This window comes from Pavona decussata, unplaced genomic scaffold (genome assembly GCF_977016875.1).
Source record: "Pavona decussata unplaced genomic scaffold, jaPavDecu1.1 SCAFFOLD_216, whole genome shotgun sequence".
NCBI lineage: Eukaryota > Metazoa > Cnidaria > Anthozoa > Scleractinia > Agariciidae > Pavona > Pavona decussata.
The window spans coordinates 686,283-702,241 of NW_028145621.1; the positions used below are offsets into that span (position 1 = coordinate 686,283).

The following is a 15,959-nucleotide window of genomic DNA, read 5'->3' on the forward strand; positions in this document are numbered from 1 at the left end:
GTGGCACGTGCGGGGCGCCCCACGACCGCCACACAAAAATAAAGGAATTAGAGAAGGAAAAATATAAAATATATTAAATCTATAAAACTATAATCAAAGAAGACGGATCTAAAAAGAGAAAAAAAGGTGGAAGAGTTCCTGACTGTCAGTGATATCTGTCGCAGTGTTGTGTGGGGAATTAGTAAGGATAGCCCACACTGTCTCGTCTTCACTAGATTTTTATTCTTCTCCTCTTCTATTCTCGCTAGGTTTCACAACACTCGACTGATATAAAAGATTACTTCGACTGAAAGCTAAATAAATCACAGACAATTGTTCCTTATCTTTGCGGGACACCTTAGTTAAAAAAAACGCTGATTGGCTAGATACGAATCTTCCAGACATAAGAATAACAAAATTTCCAGACAAACATTTCACAATCGCTATTTGATATCTATGCTATTATTCTGTTTCCGACACACTCCCCCCATGTGCCTTCCAAACGGAAGCACATGTAAACAGAGGAAACGGCTAGCTTAATTAATAATTAAATTGAAATCAGAAACAAAACAAAACAAAGTAATGAATGTCAAAGTTCGCTGAAATCACTTTATATTCTCCGTCCATCCGCACAGTTCTGTCCTGCGTTTAGTTTTAAAGTTCTTCACTCTCTATAGCGTCACGAATACGCAAGTTTGCGGCAACCGCAGCATCTCTCCGTGGACGAAAGACTGGCGCTTTAGCATTTAGGGGGGTAAGGACTTCAGCTCTCTCCGGCGCTCTATCGCATGCTAGTTCCATGGGATAAAGGTGTTGAATCGGCCTCTCCAGAAACGTTTTCCCTGCGCGCAGCTTCACTCCACGTACAATTCCATCACGGCCGTTGAATAGTTCAACGACTACTCCTAATGGCCACTTTCCTCGGTTCTTTTCTTCTGAACGAATGAGAACAACGTCACCAGGCTTTAAGGGCCTCGCCTTGCCTTTTCCATTGCAGTTGTGACGCTCTCTGAGCGCCCCCAAGTACTCTCGAGACCAGCGTCTCCACACAGCGTCCTTACAAGACCTCAAATACTTGGCACGCTTTCGTAGGTCAGTTGTCTCCTCTCGCCATGGTTCTTGTTCAGGGAGGCGAATACATCTTTGGAATAGGAAAGAAGATGGGGTGAGTAGAGGGAGCTGGACGTCATCTTCTACATAGGACAGGGGGCGGCGATTTAGTTGAGTTTCAACATCCAGCACGACTTCGCACAGCTCTGACCAGGATAGCATTCCTCCACCAATTACTTTATAGAATGCACGTTTGAAGAGGCCCACTAGTCGCTCAAACTGGCCACCCCACCAGGGTGCTCGACTTAGGTTAAACCTCCAGGTAATCTTCTCCGATGCAAGGTAGCCTTGTACTTGCTCATCTTTCTGGATTCCTTTCAGTAGGTTTGCCGCTCCTACGAACGTTTTTCCATTGTCTGAAAAGATCTTTAAAGGTCGTCCACGTCTAGCGATGAAACGCTTCAAGCTTGAAAGAAAGGTAGTAGTTTCCAGATTAGGCAGGACCTCCAAGTACAAGGCTCTCGTTAAACTGCACGTGTAGAGCACCAGGTAGCCTTTTCCTTCTACACGAGAGGACTTGCGGTACTTAATCGGCCCAGCAAAATCTACGCCAACAATTTCAAAGGGAGTTGAGCCCTCAGTTCTCTCCAGAGGCAATAAACCGGGGGGTGGAGCTGCGAGAGCAACAGCCTGGAAGCGTTTGCACCCATAACACTCCCTGATGACTTTCTTCGCGAGGCGCCTCAGGCAGGGAATCCAGAACTCTTCTCTCACTTTAGCCATAGTAAGCCCCACTCCCCCGTGAAGAGTGGCTTTGTGGACGTGTTCGACATACTTGCTTGCGAACGTTGTGGCGTCTGGGATGTATATCGGATAGACCCCTTGCAGTCTCCCACGGCACTCAAGCAATCCATCCTTGTTCTTCTGTAAGTTTAGGCACAGGCGATCTTCCTCCATGCTTTCAATTCCCCGGCTCTGTACGCGTAGCAACCAAAAGTGTTTCTGCTTCTCAATTTCGTCTGTTGTCAGGGGTCCCTTTGTTCTTGTCGCTCTTTTCGCTCTAGCGTTGTTTGCGAACCGCATAATCCAAGCGCACACTCGCAAAGTCTTCCAGTAGTTGTGCTTGGCCAGAAGATGGTCTAGATCGTCATCAGCTTTAACGGCCATGGCAAAGAGCTCCTTTGTAGCTTTCATTTCTGCGTTAGATTCAGCGGTGGGCGCGGTCACAAGGTCGGCTGGCCATTTCGCAGGATCACTTAGCCACTCTGGTCCCTTCCACCACAGTTGGTTCTCCTCAGTTACCAGTCCACCTCGGCTAGCAAGATCTGCAGGATTATCCTGAGTAGGTACGTGCCTCCAGACAACATCAGAGTGTTCTCTAATTTTTCGTACCCGGTTGGCCACAAACTGCTTATAGTCTCCTCCTCCTAGTATCCAATGTAAGGCAACGCTGCTGTCAAGCCAACAATGCAGCGAAGTCACAGGGAATCCTTGAAGTGCATCTTGTACGTTGGTCAGAAGATTTACAGCCATGTGACCGGAGACCAGTTCGCGGCGAGGTATTATCAGCCCTTGTTTGGCCAGTCTTGCCTTTGCTGTAACCAGGCCTTGGTTGATTGCGCTTGACTGTTTGACCACAGCGTACACAGAAGCGGCCACGCCTTTTCCGCTCGCGTCTCCAAAAGCATGAAGTTTAATGTCCTCGATAGGTTCTTGGACGCTGGTAAGTGCTCGTGGACAAGTTACGTGTTGCGGCAAGGAACGTTCCCACTTCTGCCACTGCTGTTCTAGGGGGTGGATAACAGAGCGTCCCATGCACGTTTCTCTTCACAGGCATCGCGGTACAGAAGCTTTCCTTGCAGGGTGATTGGAGCGATAAGACCAAGGGGGTCATAGATCCTCGCCACTTTTCCCAGAAGCCCTCTCTTTGTCGGTTGGGCAACTTCCTCTGGAATTGTAACTCCAACTTCGTCCGTCAGTTTGTTCCACTTTAAACCAAGCAGCCCACATTCTCTCGGCTTGATTCCGAGTTGTTGCTTGGCGTAGCTTAAGTCATCCCCAGTTTCAGTTTCTTCAGTGAGCTCTAGTTCAGTCACGTTTGAATGCCACTTGTGTAAGTGAAAGGTGGCCTGGTGGAACATCTCAGTTGCTGTAGCTTTCTTTTTTTTCGCTTCTTGGATAGTACCTCCACCAGAAATGAGATCGTCAACGTACAGTTCTCGCTCGATTTCTGCTACGCGATCAGGGTGTGCAGGTCTGCAAGTGTTCAGATGGTGCTGAATTACGCCGCCAAGCAGAAACGGCGAGGGTCCCAAAGCAAACAGAGCTCTGGTGAATCGGTACGTACGAACACGAAAAGGATCCTTGCTTTCCAACCAATGAAACCGCAGTGCATCTCGGTCCTGCTCTCGGATACGCACTTGAAGAAATGCTTTGCGAATATCACCAGCGATAGCCACTGAATGAAACCGTCCCCTTAGGAGTACCTTCCATAGTTGATTCTGCAGGGGTGGTCCAACTTCCAGACAGTCGTTTAGGGAAGGGGCTGAGTCGTACGCTCTTGCTGAGGCATCGTAGACAATACGCATCTTGGTAGTTTCTGCACTCTCTCTCACTACTGCTTTGTGCGGGATGTAGAATTCTCTTTGAGTTGCTGGCATCTCTGCTTCTTCAATAATTCCTTCATTAAGCTGTTCTTGTATGATAGCGTCATAGTCGTCTAGCCTTCCTGTCTTCTTAAGTCGTTGGACTAGGCTCCCCAGTCGCTTTAAGCTTCCAGACTTGTTAGAGGGCAACGGAGGATGGTCCCCTTTCCAGGGAAGGCCAGTTTCATACCAACCCTCAGGGCTGCGGCTGAGTTGTTCAAGGAATTCTTCATAAACAACGCTCTGATCGCCATTAGGTTTGTCTTCGAATCCTAGGACGTCCATCCGGTAAAGCTCTTCATAGTCATTCGAGGCCGTCTGCGCTAGAAACATCTTGTCCAGGTCTGTCTCCGTTCCTGGTGACATGATGGCCCATCCAAAAAGAGTGTACTCAGCCACAGGCTCGCCGATAGCTCCGGTGCGTTGGGATTCTCGAGTTTTTATCTTCGCGTAGTCACTCGCGCCCAGAATAACATGGACCGGAAGTAAGCTCTTACTGTCGGTGTCTTCCATTGAAACGCCTTCCAGATGGCGGTATTTGCTGATCATTTCCTTATAGTTAGGATTTTCCACGGACAAAAGTTCAGCGCGGTCTACTCTAGTTACTCGTAGTGAAATTGCATTGTTTCCTTTAGTGTCACTCACTTGCGTATTGTAAGTTTCTGTCCGCTTAGTCACTATGCCCACGATAGTTTGTATACGGCGTGTTAAGGTGCGAGCTGGTACGAGGTTTAGACGATCCAAGATGTATCCTGAAGCATAAGACGCAGTCGCACCGGTGTCCAGTAGGGTTCTACAGGTCACGCCATTCAACTTGACAAGTACGATTGGATGGCAGACTTTCTCTCCTTCTTGAGTTGCAGTTAGAGCCACTCTGCCGTTGTTCGCTCTTTGGCGTCCAGTTGCCGACGGTCGGTCGCAAATAGATGAGTGGTGCCTTTGTTTGCAGTGTACGCAAGATGCGCGGCTTCGGCATTGTGAAGCGCTGTGTTGAGGCCCAGTGCAGTTGAAGCACAAGCGTTTGTTTTGTAGAATGTGACGGCGCTCCGCTGGAGATGTCACGTTCTCACACTCACAAGATCTGTGTGTCACGCGATCGCAGTAGACACACGCGTGTCGTGGGTTGGGTTCGCCCTGTCGCGCGTAGAAACTTCTGTCACGAGGCAAACGTGGGGGACGCGGCGGACGCGACGGGTGATAAATCGGCGGAGTCGGAGACGTTTCGTTTGCCTTTTCTACCCCCAAAGTTTCCATCGGATGAATGGCTTTCCATTCTTCTAAAGCCTGCATAAGGTCCCCGAAACCCCAATCTTGCCATCCCGGTTTTCCGCTCACGAGGTCTGCCTTTATGTCTGGCAATTTGTCTAGGACGCCACGCACCATAAATAAACACCCAGAAAGTTTACCTAGAGTCTCTAATGATTGAACATTGTAGTTCAAAGTCTGACAAAATTTATGAATTTCATTAGGGATGCATCCAGTTACCACAGGTAAACCATTGATGTTATCAATATACGCTCTCACAATCTCGCTTGTCTTGCCGTAATTGGACTTCAAGATATTTTTAGCACGTTCATAACCTTCAGGACTAAATGGGAGGCCATCGATTGATTCACAAACATCACTTTCCAGTAATTCTTTGAGATGAGCAAATTTAGTAACCGGGGGAATATCGGCTGCATCGATTTCCGCTTTGAACTTGTTCCAAAAGGAAAGCCACTTTTCGTAGGTGCCGTCATATTTCGTAATTACCAGCTTTGGCATTTTGACATTTCCCTTACTTAGGGGTTTTCCGGCGGGCTGATCGGGCGACTGCATTTTTGATTTTTGCTCAAGTTTAAGTTTTTCAAAGTTCAGTTCATCCTCCCTCCTTTTGGCTAGAAGAACCTCTTCCTCTTCCCGTTTTTTGTTTATTGCTTTTGCCCCAGCTTCTTCGAGATGACGATTTAAATCTTCTACTTCTTTATCTACATCATCAATCGTTTGCTCGATAATTTTTCCCCATTCATCAACTTCGTCAATGCTTTTCCACGCTTCAAGCTTACCTTTCTCGATGTCTAGCTTCAAGTCTTCTATAGATGCCACAATCTTTCCCAGAGTTTCTTTATGTCGAGTGATCTTCTCGATATTTCCCTTCTCCACGACAGATTTCGTCCTTCCTCGTGTAAGCTTTAGAAGCTGAAGTTCTGCCTCCAGTTTAGCTTCCATTGACTAACAGGTTGTCCGAATCACTGCAGGTCCCGTCGGAGGTGCCACTAATGTGGGGAATTAGTAAGGATAGCCCACACTGTCTCGTCTTCACTAGATTTTTATTCTTCTCCTCTTCTATTCTCGCTAGGTTTCACAACTGTCACAACTCCTCGACTCGACTGATATAAAAGATTACTTCGACTGAAAGCTAAATAAATCACAGACAATTGTTCCTTATCTTTGCGGGACACCTTAGTTAAAAAAAACGCTGATTGGCTAGATACGAATCTTCCAGACATAAGAATAACAAAATTTCCAGACAAACATTTCACAATCGCTATTTGATATCTATGCTATTATTCTGTTTCCGACAGTTGAAATAATTAACTACCCTGACAGGATAAAAAATATTCATGATCTGTGAAAAACGAATCAATCAATTGTAACCGCATACATATATTCCTTTGCACGACGAAAAATGACAACCTGACGGCAAAGGACGAAACTTCGAGACTACCGAATCAATACTGAAAATCACCAAATCAGCCATTGCCCCCGGGAAGGAAAATGTTTACTGGTTCACTGATAGCTACTGATAATGTCAGTCGATTAAACTGAGAAAACTACGTGCAACAAAAGCGACATCGTAAACTGAGGGCAATGTTTATTTACAAACTGAATTAATTTCTATCTTTATGAATATTGTGACTATTGTGTTAACTTGCTTAAGATATAGTGTTCGCGAAAAAAAATTACGATCGTTAAAGAAAGTCACTTCATCAGGAAAAAGACGACTAAAATTGAGTCAAGTAGTATACAAAATTCGTCGCAAAAAGTTTTAGTTTGTTTAAATTACTAGAGTCCCTCTTATTGAGATTCAATATATAATAAACACAATCTTAATAGAACATGAGCTAATGGTCCTTCGGCGAACGCGAAAAATTACGAGCGATGCTAATCCTTATGCGGTTAACATGACGTGTCCATAGTGTAACAAAGCTATCGACCTCAGAAGCTGAGCTCGGCATATTTGTTCATATTGATACTGGACAACTGTTCTGTTTCGATCTGTTCTTTATTATTTTCCGTTGTCAGAACGTAAAGTTGAAGAAGCGTGACCGCCGCATAGCAATGATCAGAACAGCTTTGTTGATTTTAGTTGCTGTAGCGTTGGTAGAAGGAGGAGATAAACCAAACAGGCAGTATAAACAGCCACAGGTATTTAATGCCGGTGAATGCACAAAGAGTGGCGTTATCTCAGTTGCTGTTTTCATTTTGATTCAACATTCCCAAGAATAGGAAGGATTGAATAATCAGAATAATTACCTTGACTTATATTTTGATTCAATTTCCGCACGCAGCTCAGCTCGTAACAGTTTCAATGATTAGTAAACATTACCTTTCGACTTTCTGGGCGTAAGTTTTCACTGGATTATACTGATAATTTTCGAAACTGTTAAACGATTCAAAGCTGAAGAGAAGAGCGACACCTTAAACAAAGTTTCAAAAGTTGATCAAATAATTTTTAAAAACACACACAGCCACACGCTCCGGATATTTTTCCGTGGTCGAGTAGTGTGGAATGAACTCTCGATCAGTAATCAACAAACCGAAATTCCCTTGTAATTAAGTTTTAGTTTTCAATAAGAATGAAAAAAACGTTAACTCTATTTTAATACTTCACTTGCTTCTTGTGATCCTATCCTGTCGATAAAAAGCTACATTTAGCAAGATCTACACCTAACTCAAATTTAATTAGTTTAATTTATAGAAGGCCTATAAACTACTCTGTAAAGATAGCTGGCTTCTTGAGGGGACGTTCCACATCAATTTTTCTTTCCATTTTGTACTGTTTCAGTACTGCATTTGTACTAATATAAACGTTTTGTTTTGTTTTTCTTCATTTCCTTGTATCATGTGTCTAGATGCTGTTTTATCGATACTTCACACCCATGAAACTTGCAAGAGCTGCAACCTTCATTCATCACCGCCATTCTCTCACGGCTCGAAGCCTCATCCTCAGCGCTCCGAAATCGACCTTGTCCCGGCTGATGATCGTCCCCCTGATACCTCCAAAGATTACCACCATAAATGACAACCTGGTGATCAAGATGGAGGTTGGTTTGGAGACAAAGTACGGCAATGGAGACAGTGATCCTTCCTTTGTTGTTTCTGATGGCAGTCGATTTATTGGCGCAATTACCGTTGATAAAGGTAACTACGGGCGTTATGCTCCTTGCTATGGCATTGAAGGAGGCAGTGGGCCAACCATGAACAGTATACGCACTGGTGTATATCTCCCCAAACCTTTGGAAAAGTACTATCCAGGAAGGTTTGAGATCCAGTTGAGCCTGTCAGACCGGTGGGGAACCTGTTTTGTTCCTCTGGACGGAGGCTTTAGCAGAGAGGTGATTTACCAGAACAAGCTGAATCCGCGCAATGGCCTGTTTCTGGAAATTTATAGCGATAGTGCCAGCGAGACAGTAGGAATCAAGTATATCGAGGTTACCATCATGCAAGAAAACTAACCTCATTGTAAACAGCATGGTAGACTGAAGCTAAGAAAAGCGAATAAAACATGAGTCTACACTAACTTAAGACTCTTTCCTATCTATTCTTTCTCCCAATACCCCTTCCCCATCCCCCACCCTTGCAGAATTGCTAAACGAAAAGAAAAAGAAACACACACTGTACACAAATATATCAATCCACCTCTCCTTAAGAGAGTGTTCTTTGAACTGTAAAAGTCTACAAAGTCACCCTGGACGTGGTCGAACAGCCTGTGTAATAAGCGTTTCCTTTGGGCGGCGCGAAAATTGGGTTGAGAGCGAAACAGAGGAGGGGAGCAGGGGAGAGGAGAGAGATGAAATGGAAGTTTCCTCTCTTTCTCCTCCCCCCTTCCTCCGGTTTTTTTCTCTTGTCCCAGTTTACTCTAAATAGAGTCAGTTAAGTCGTCTCGACTTATTGCAGAAATCCACCTTCTGTGCTCTCCTTAACTGAAAACAACACGCGCCGTGGAACAAGAAAAAAGCCACATTTTTCAGCATTGGGCCGCTTCGTTCCTGATTTATTGCCATAACCGACATTGTGGCAAAGGACCATGATGAAAACGTCTATTTTCTTTGGCTGAAAACGTCAAAAAGCCGTACAATATGCTACTACGATGGAACACCAATATGGCGGACAAAGTCGGTCGTCATGACGATACGGAAATGTGAGCACGTGAGCGAAAACGCTCTTTAGCTGATGTTGCAACGTAGAAAACGAAATAAAAAACGTAATAATAAGAAATTTGAGAAAGTAACATAAAATAGGAGGATAAAAGACTGGAAAAATGGCCTCATCTCTCCTATTTAGACCTAAGGTTCAAGAGTTTGACCTCTGTCGATGAGGTATGCCTCTCTAGCTTTGCGTACACTGTCACGATTACATTTAATGAGTGCAAGCCTTGTCTTTGTTTCTAGCCGAGGGCGAAAGACGGGAAACATCCATATCCTTCGCATCATGTCACCGATTGCCGTCTTAATTGTCTTGCTTACAATACACCAATGTTCAGCTAATTCACAGGTAAATGACAACTGATGGTTTAATTTGCAGCGTAGAATTCGTGGAATAGGTCACAACTCAGGGATCCGCTATATCGTGAAATGAGGTGTTCAAAAGGGGGTAGGTTTTGACTACTTTGCCCTGCAGGAAGAATACGGTGATCCCTTAAATTAAGGACTAATCAAAACATGCCAGTTGATATACTGGTTAGCGTTTTGAGATACGGACGGCAGACCCTCCGCATAGGTTTGTCTTGTATTCGAGAAAAAGATCAAAATATGGAGAGAGGTCAGAACCTCAGTAGCTAAGAAACAACTTGTAACTAGTGTTTGGCGACTGTGTTGACAAATAGCTGGAAATTGAGTGATCATCAGTGCTCACATGAGCCAGAAGGAAAACACGTTCTAAACTTATCGAACAGAAACTGAAAATATCTAATATACACCACCTTAGGTTTTCTCGCTAACAGCATGCCATTTTGCACGGTTTAGAGAATGAAGTGGATTAACCTTTGCTCCTGAGAGGAGCTAATCCAGGGGTGTGTCGCTTGAGTTGCCAAGACAACAAGAAGAACAAGGGCAGTCTTTGTCTCGCGCGTGAGTTAATTCGCTTCAAAATAGAAACTTGTATGGATCTCATACAACAAAAGGCCTTGGCTACCAGCAAGGTTTAAGACATCATGACCGAGGCAAAGATCTTCCTCCTATCTTGGGAGCAGGGATGATACAGTGGTGAGAGCACTCGCCTCCCACCAATTTGGCCTGATGTTCGATTCCCGGGCAGTCGCGTGATCTGTGATATGAGTTGAGACAGTTTGGCTCTCGGCGTCGAGGTTTTACTCCGGCTTCTCTTCTTAATTTCCAACTTCCAGTTTGAGTAGCGCTCTGCGCTTGATACCGTTGACACTTAAGAAACGTTATTTATTTATTTATTTATTTATTTATTTATTTATTTATTTGTTTGATCTACTGTCAAGTTCACCCCTTTATGACTTGTATACTGCCTACAAGAAATACCTTTCTTGTAGTCTATACCCTGCTTCTTAGATGAAGGAGCGGATGTGAGTATCGGCCGGTCCGCATAATCTTAATAGGTGTTTGGTGGCTGTTCGCAGCAGTTGCTCGTTGAGAAAAAAACACCCTTAAAAATATCTGTTTTCAGTCAAGTGTAAAGGGTGATTTGGACTGTACAACTTCCGCTTACGACTGTCGGAAGCGATTTCTGTACAGTACGTTGGTCGAGTCATGCGCCTGCTTGCCATTGTCATAGGATTTTGAAACATAAGTTTTACCGTCCGACATCGACTTTAACGCCTCAGTTGATTTTGTATTTTTTAATATATCCCTCAGTTAGTACACGCGGTGGGATTGCGGGTCTTTTTAGTTTGCAGGCCGTATCTCACTGTACGGCCCGCTAAATTTGAACTTCAAATAGTTTCCTTTCCCGTGCGCCTGATTAACCTCAGAGATATCACAAATATCTTACTAATTTCGTTTTCTCGGTCCGTACTGTAAGCTACGTACCCTCGTTTTATCCCGTTGATTTATGGCCCGGAAAAAACTCGGTCCGTCACTCACAGTACGGGCTGAGAAAACGAGGTTAGTAAGTGGCATGTTTTTTTTTCAGGGGCGGCTTCAGTACTACCAGCTTTTTACACCAATGAAGCTTTTGCGAGCCGCTAGTTTTATTCACCACCAACATACCGTCACCGCCACAAAATTCACCTTCTTGAGCGCACCACAAAGCTACGCCCGCCTGATGAAGATCCCGCTCATTCCAGCGGGAACCGTCGCCTCAGATGCCAACCTTGTTGTCAAAATGACAGTTGGAACTGACAAAGGGATTGGCCAGGGAGAAAGCGATCCTTCGTATGTCATTTCGGACGGTAAACACTTGATTGGTGCTCACATTCGCGACAAGAACACTTATTGATCTGCTGCTCCTTGCGTCAACGTCGAGGGATCCAGCAGTAATTTTTTCGGAACTCGTCGTTATGGTTCGGATTTGCCGAAGCCTTCCCAATTTGACTACCCGGGAAGGTTCGAAACCTGGCTGAACCTGTCTGACCGGTGGGGAACCTGTTTTGTCTCGCTCGACGGTGGCTTCAGCAGAGAGATGACCTTCCAGCGTAAGCTGAACCCCCACAATGGCCTGTTTCTGGAGATTTACGCCGATGCAAACAACGAAAAAGTAGGAATCAAGTACATTGAAGTGAGCATCGAGGAGGAAAATTGAAACGAGATTTAATTCACGAACTGCTTGCAATTTAAAGCTCTTTGACTATAATTGAATTAAAATATGCTGGTTAAAATCGCGAACTGAGAAGATATAGTTGTAAGCGGCGCTTAAAAACCATTTAACATAAGATTGATTTAGTGTGTTCATTTTGTAAAGTTTCTAATCCTCACAAAACTTACTGAGTAAGCTGTAATTTAGCAGAACCAGTTCGACTTTTAGCAGAGTCTGCGGATTTTTCTATTATTTCTCTCTTAGTTCTTTGGTTGTTTTAGTACACCTGATCGGATTTTTCATTTGCTTGTTTGTAAGTTCAGTTTTGGTTCAAGTTGTGAATGTTCTGTGAACCTTGCAAAGACCACTTGAACAACTACAGGAGCAATTTGTAGTCGGATCTGTGTGTAGATCAGGATAATTAATAAAATTATAAGATACTATCCTAAATAAATTAACTTGAAAGATGTAAAGCTGATGGAACAGCTAGATCTCTAATTTATTTTAATAAATTTGCTTCATATTTCTGTTAGAGAAGACTAGCTTTCATTGAGGGCTAGAATAATTAAGTGACAACGACAAACAAACGTTTACAACCACAAGAGTAAGATAAAATTCTTAAACGTGATAAGCTGGCAAAAAATCTGTAAACAACCTCATGAAAATAGCTTATACCGGAGATATCATTTAAGTTAGGCTGCATATCGCCAACGGTTGGTAATCGAGTCTTTGTGAAAAATAAGTTTCATTGCGTCTGTCGTGAGCTGAGTATCGTTCTCTGGCTTTTCGAACGTGTCCCTGTGTCAAATTGGGAGGTCCAGTGGGGTGATTCCGTACAGTGAGCCACTATTTGGGAACGTGTTACGCATTGCTCGCATTATTCTACAACACTTTGGATCTCCGAAAAGTATCATCAGATGCAACGGGCCGGGGAAAATACCGTCGAGTATCTGTAACTAGTAGATTAAAATTGTCCGGCCGCTATGTTACACAATAACAACTTTTAAAGGCCCACATTCACCCAAGATGTATTGCGCGCCGAGGAACAGTTTTCATATATGAAAACCCCCCTATTTTATTTGAGCGGGAGTCGAGTGAGAAAGCAATAAGCGATCACGAATAGTCTTTCCCTCCAGCAGGAGTCGTAGAGGAAACCCGTATGAACCTCTTGAGCTCGTACAGCCAATAAGACCACGCGTTTGGACAATACCGCATTTCAAAACAAAAACAAACGACCGCAATGACTCTTGGGTGAAGGTGGGCCTTTAACGTTGTGTTAAAAATCTCCCTGCGTGGCAATTATTGCAGTCGAACCTGTATAAAGTGTGATTCCATTGAATTGCATTGCGCATTCTTACTGAGCATAATTGCTTACGTCATTTGCGCGGGGCTCTAGGATCTTGGCGTTAATGTTGTATTAGTCCGTTTCTATACCATGTTCTCCTTTGTCACAATTTTATCACTGCAGTTTCTTAACCAGGTAAGTGATTTTCTAAGGGCTTTTGTGAATAAACTTTACACTTAGTGAACAAATTCTTACATAAAATGTCGTTTCATTGTGATTGACGTGCTATTCTCTGCAACCTGTATTAAACGGTCACCTAGCCATTCCCGATCGAGGGTGACCGCTTAACACAAGTTTCACTGTATTAGGTATAATTTTATTGAGGCTACGAGTGTATGGAGAGAGCCATCGACTGTCGACTCGCCGTTCTGCATTGCACGTTTCTTTCTCTCTCTATCCCGCATTTCTCAATCGTTTTGAGATTCTGAGAATAAAAGGTCATCATAAAACGAGAAACATTGTTGCTCATATCTTTTAGGGTTAAGCAGGTAGAAACAAAATCCAATTTCCCCTAGGATTTGACCCCATTTTTTCAGTCATTTACTTTCAGTTAACTCGAACTCCCCGCACACTCGAACTAATTTTACCAGCTTTAACTTTCGCTAGCCTCAAATTTACCTCGGTAACTCGACTTCTATTTTAAAAAATGTCGCTGGTTAATCCTCAAAATGTCCGCAGAACATAGCTGATTGACGTGTCGAAATCTTATTGTTAACGCGATTGGCCTGTTTTTTTTTTTTTTTTTTAGTGGTCCTTGATATGTCGTTAAAATTTTGGCTAAAATTGCCAGATTAATATTACTAAATCGTCCTCATCTTAAGGTTGTTATAAAACACACTTATTGCACCCAAGTGGCTCGTGTTTGCGAGAGAATGATAAATTCAACGCTGACCGCCGGTAAGCGTACTGGTCATAATAAGTTTGTTTGAACAGGATCCACCTTGTCGGGGGTAGGGGGGTTAACGAAGACACTTCCTATCTCAAGAACACTACCGATAAAAAAAATATTGGCTTTAAAATTAAGTTGACACAGAAATATTCAGCCAGCAGTAAGAGTCAACATTGCTAGATAAACAAGAAAAGTGAGGTTTGAATCTCATTGTCATTTTTTACTACTGGATAGAGGGGTGGCTATGCAATAAAGACACCACCTTTTGAGCTTGAGAAGGGGGGTGCAGGCAGAGACACCATCTAGTTTGTGGTATATAGTGGGTCATGTTCGAACATAATTTCTTTTCACCATTTGTTCAACACTAGTCTCCCACGCCGTTGTTACTCGGGAAAGAGGGTAACAATTCCCCTAAAAACGTCTACTCTAACTGCAAAAATGAACGTTAATCAATTAAGTGAAGGGGTTGCAAGGGTATTTTATATTTTCAATTATTCTCATCCATTCAGTGTAAACAAATTTTCTGTATTGCACGGTCAAAGTTAACCTTAAGTCAGCGACACACTTGACGATTTTATACGCCAATCGCGGCGAATTTGATCGCCAGCGAGAATCGCAAGCGATTTTCGTCACCGACCACAGCTGGCGATTTTTTTCGCCGATCACGGCAATGTGGCAGTTTTAAAGTCATGTGATAAAATCGCCCAACCTGATGGGTTGGCTTTACTGGCGATTCACAGCAATAAACGTAGAAAATTGCGGGAACGAGCACACTTGGTGAATGCTGGCGAATTTAATCGCCGATATATGACGTGCCAGATATCGGCGATTTTATACGCCGATCGCAGCGATCGGCGAAAATCGCAATCCCTGCACCGGGCACACCTAACGATTATAGCCGATCGCGGCGATCGGCGTATAAAATCGCCAAGTGTGTCGCTGGCTTTAGGGGCTTGAGTTTTGAAAAAGCACGTGCGGGGCACCCCACGCCTTCCACACAAAAAACACAAACACTGAAAAAAGAGGAATTAGAGATGGGAAAAATTATAAAAAAACGATTTAGAGAAACATTTCAACAGGAAAATTAACGATAGTAAAACAGCATGACGTTTCGACGACTTCATATCGTCATTGTCAAATGAGTAAAATGGAAATAACGGAAAGGCATATTTATAGGTATTGAAAGTGAGAAAATAAATTAGCATGAAAGCATTTTAGGTAAAGAGTTTCGCGCGAATGGAATCCGCTTGCGTGTTCAGTTTCGGTCTTTTGTTCTTGATCCACACATTTCGTAGACCAAACATTCAAATTTGTCACGGCATTTCTTTATGACTTTAAAGTTCTTAATTAAGTTGTTAGGTGTTAAACCATGCGCGTCCCTGAGATGTTTTCCGATCACAGAATGTTTATGATCCTCAACGAGTTGATGGAGGTGGCGGCAAGTGTACCCAATATAATTTGTATTTAAATTTCTCACTTTCAATACCTATAAATATGCCTTTCCGTTATTTCCATTTTACTCATTTAACAATGACGATATGAAGTCGTCGAAACGTCATGCTGTTTTACTATCGTTAATTTTCTTGTTGAAAAATTATAAATACACTTAATTTATAAAACTATATAACCTAAAAAGACGGCCCGATGTAAAAAGAAAAAACATCAAGGTGGAAGAGTTCCTGGCTTTCAGTGACTATATCTGTCACAGTGTTGAACAATTAACTATACTGACAGTAAACAAACTCACGTGCAGCAAGGAGACACTATGAGGTAGCAATGTTTAATTACGGACTGAATTAATTTCTCTCTTTATGAATACTGTGCCATGTCAGTGTTTTAGAAATAGTGTTCGCGCAAAAAAATAATAGGATCGTTAAAGAAAGTCAGTTCCTCGGGAGAAAGAGGAAAAAAACTGAGCTAAGTGTAAATTCTACTGAGTCCCTTTTAATTATTGAGATTGTTTATGACAAACACGATCTAAATCATCCTCTCTTGCCTGTTATAAATAGAAGGTGAGCTAATGGTCCTCTGGCGAACGCGAAAAATTACGAGCGATGCTAATCTTTTAGCTAGCATGACGTGTCTA

The 15,959-nt window shown here is 43.2% G+C and overlaps 2 protein-coding genes and 1 pseudogene across 3 annotated transcripts; 2 read left to right on the forward strand and 1 right to left on the reverse strand.

The window, feature by feature from the left end:
• Positions 1–202: 202 nt before the first annotated feature.
• Positions 203–6,229, reverse strand: LOC146459813 (uncharacterized). Its single transcript, XM_085088908.1, has 3 exons — positions 2,833–6,229; positions 2,504–2,519; positions 203–1,605 (listed from the first exon to the last, which is right to left on the reverse strand). The coding sequence occupies exons 1-3, from the start codon at positions 5,880–5,882 to the stop codon at positions 634–636; spliced, it is 4,038 nt and encodes a 1,345-aa protein (XP_084945034.1). The 5' UTR covers positions 5,883–6,229; the 3' UTR covers positions 203–633.
• A 614-nt stretch (positions 6,230–6,843) lies between these two features.
• On the forward strand, positions 6,844–8,457 carry LOC146459814 (uncharacterized). Its single transcript, XM_085088883.1, has 2 exons — positions 6,844–7,082; positions 7,790–8,457. Exons 1-2 carry the CDS (start codon positions 6,996–6,998, stop codon positions 8,390–8,392), a joined length of 690 nt encoding a protein of 229 aa, XP_084945009.1. The 5' UTR covers positions 6,844–6,995; the 3' UTR covers positions 8,393–8,457.
• A 795-nt stretch (positions 8,458–9,252) lies between these two features.
• Positions 9,253–12,130, forward strand: LOC146459815 (uncharacterized; annotated as a pseudogene). The gene is made up of 2 exons (XR_014857812.1): positions 9,253–9,431; positions 11,037–12,130. The product of XR_014857812.1 is annotated as an uncharacterized LOC146459815 (transcript).
• The last annotated feature ends 3,829 nt before the right edge of the window (positions 12,131–15,959 follow it).

Coding starts and splice junctions, on each gene's coding strand:
- LOC146459813 (XM_085088908.1), bottom strand. CDS start 5,882: ATGGAAGCTAAACTGGAGGCAGAACTTCAGCTTCTAAAGCTTACACGA.
- LOC146459814 (XM_085088883.1), top strand. CDS start 6,996: ATGATCAGAACAGCTTTGTTGATTTTAGTTGCTGTAGCGTTGGTAGAA. Junction 7,083..7,789: donor GGCAGTATAAACAGCCACAG/GTATTTAATGCC, acceptor TCATGTGTCTAG/ATGCTGTTTTATCGATACTT.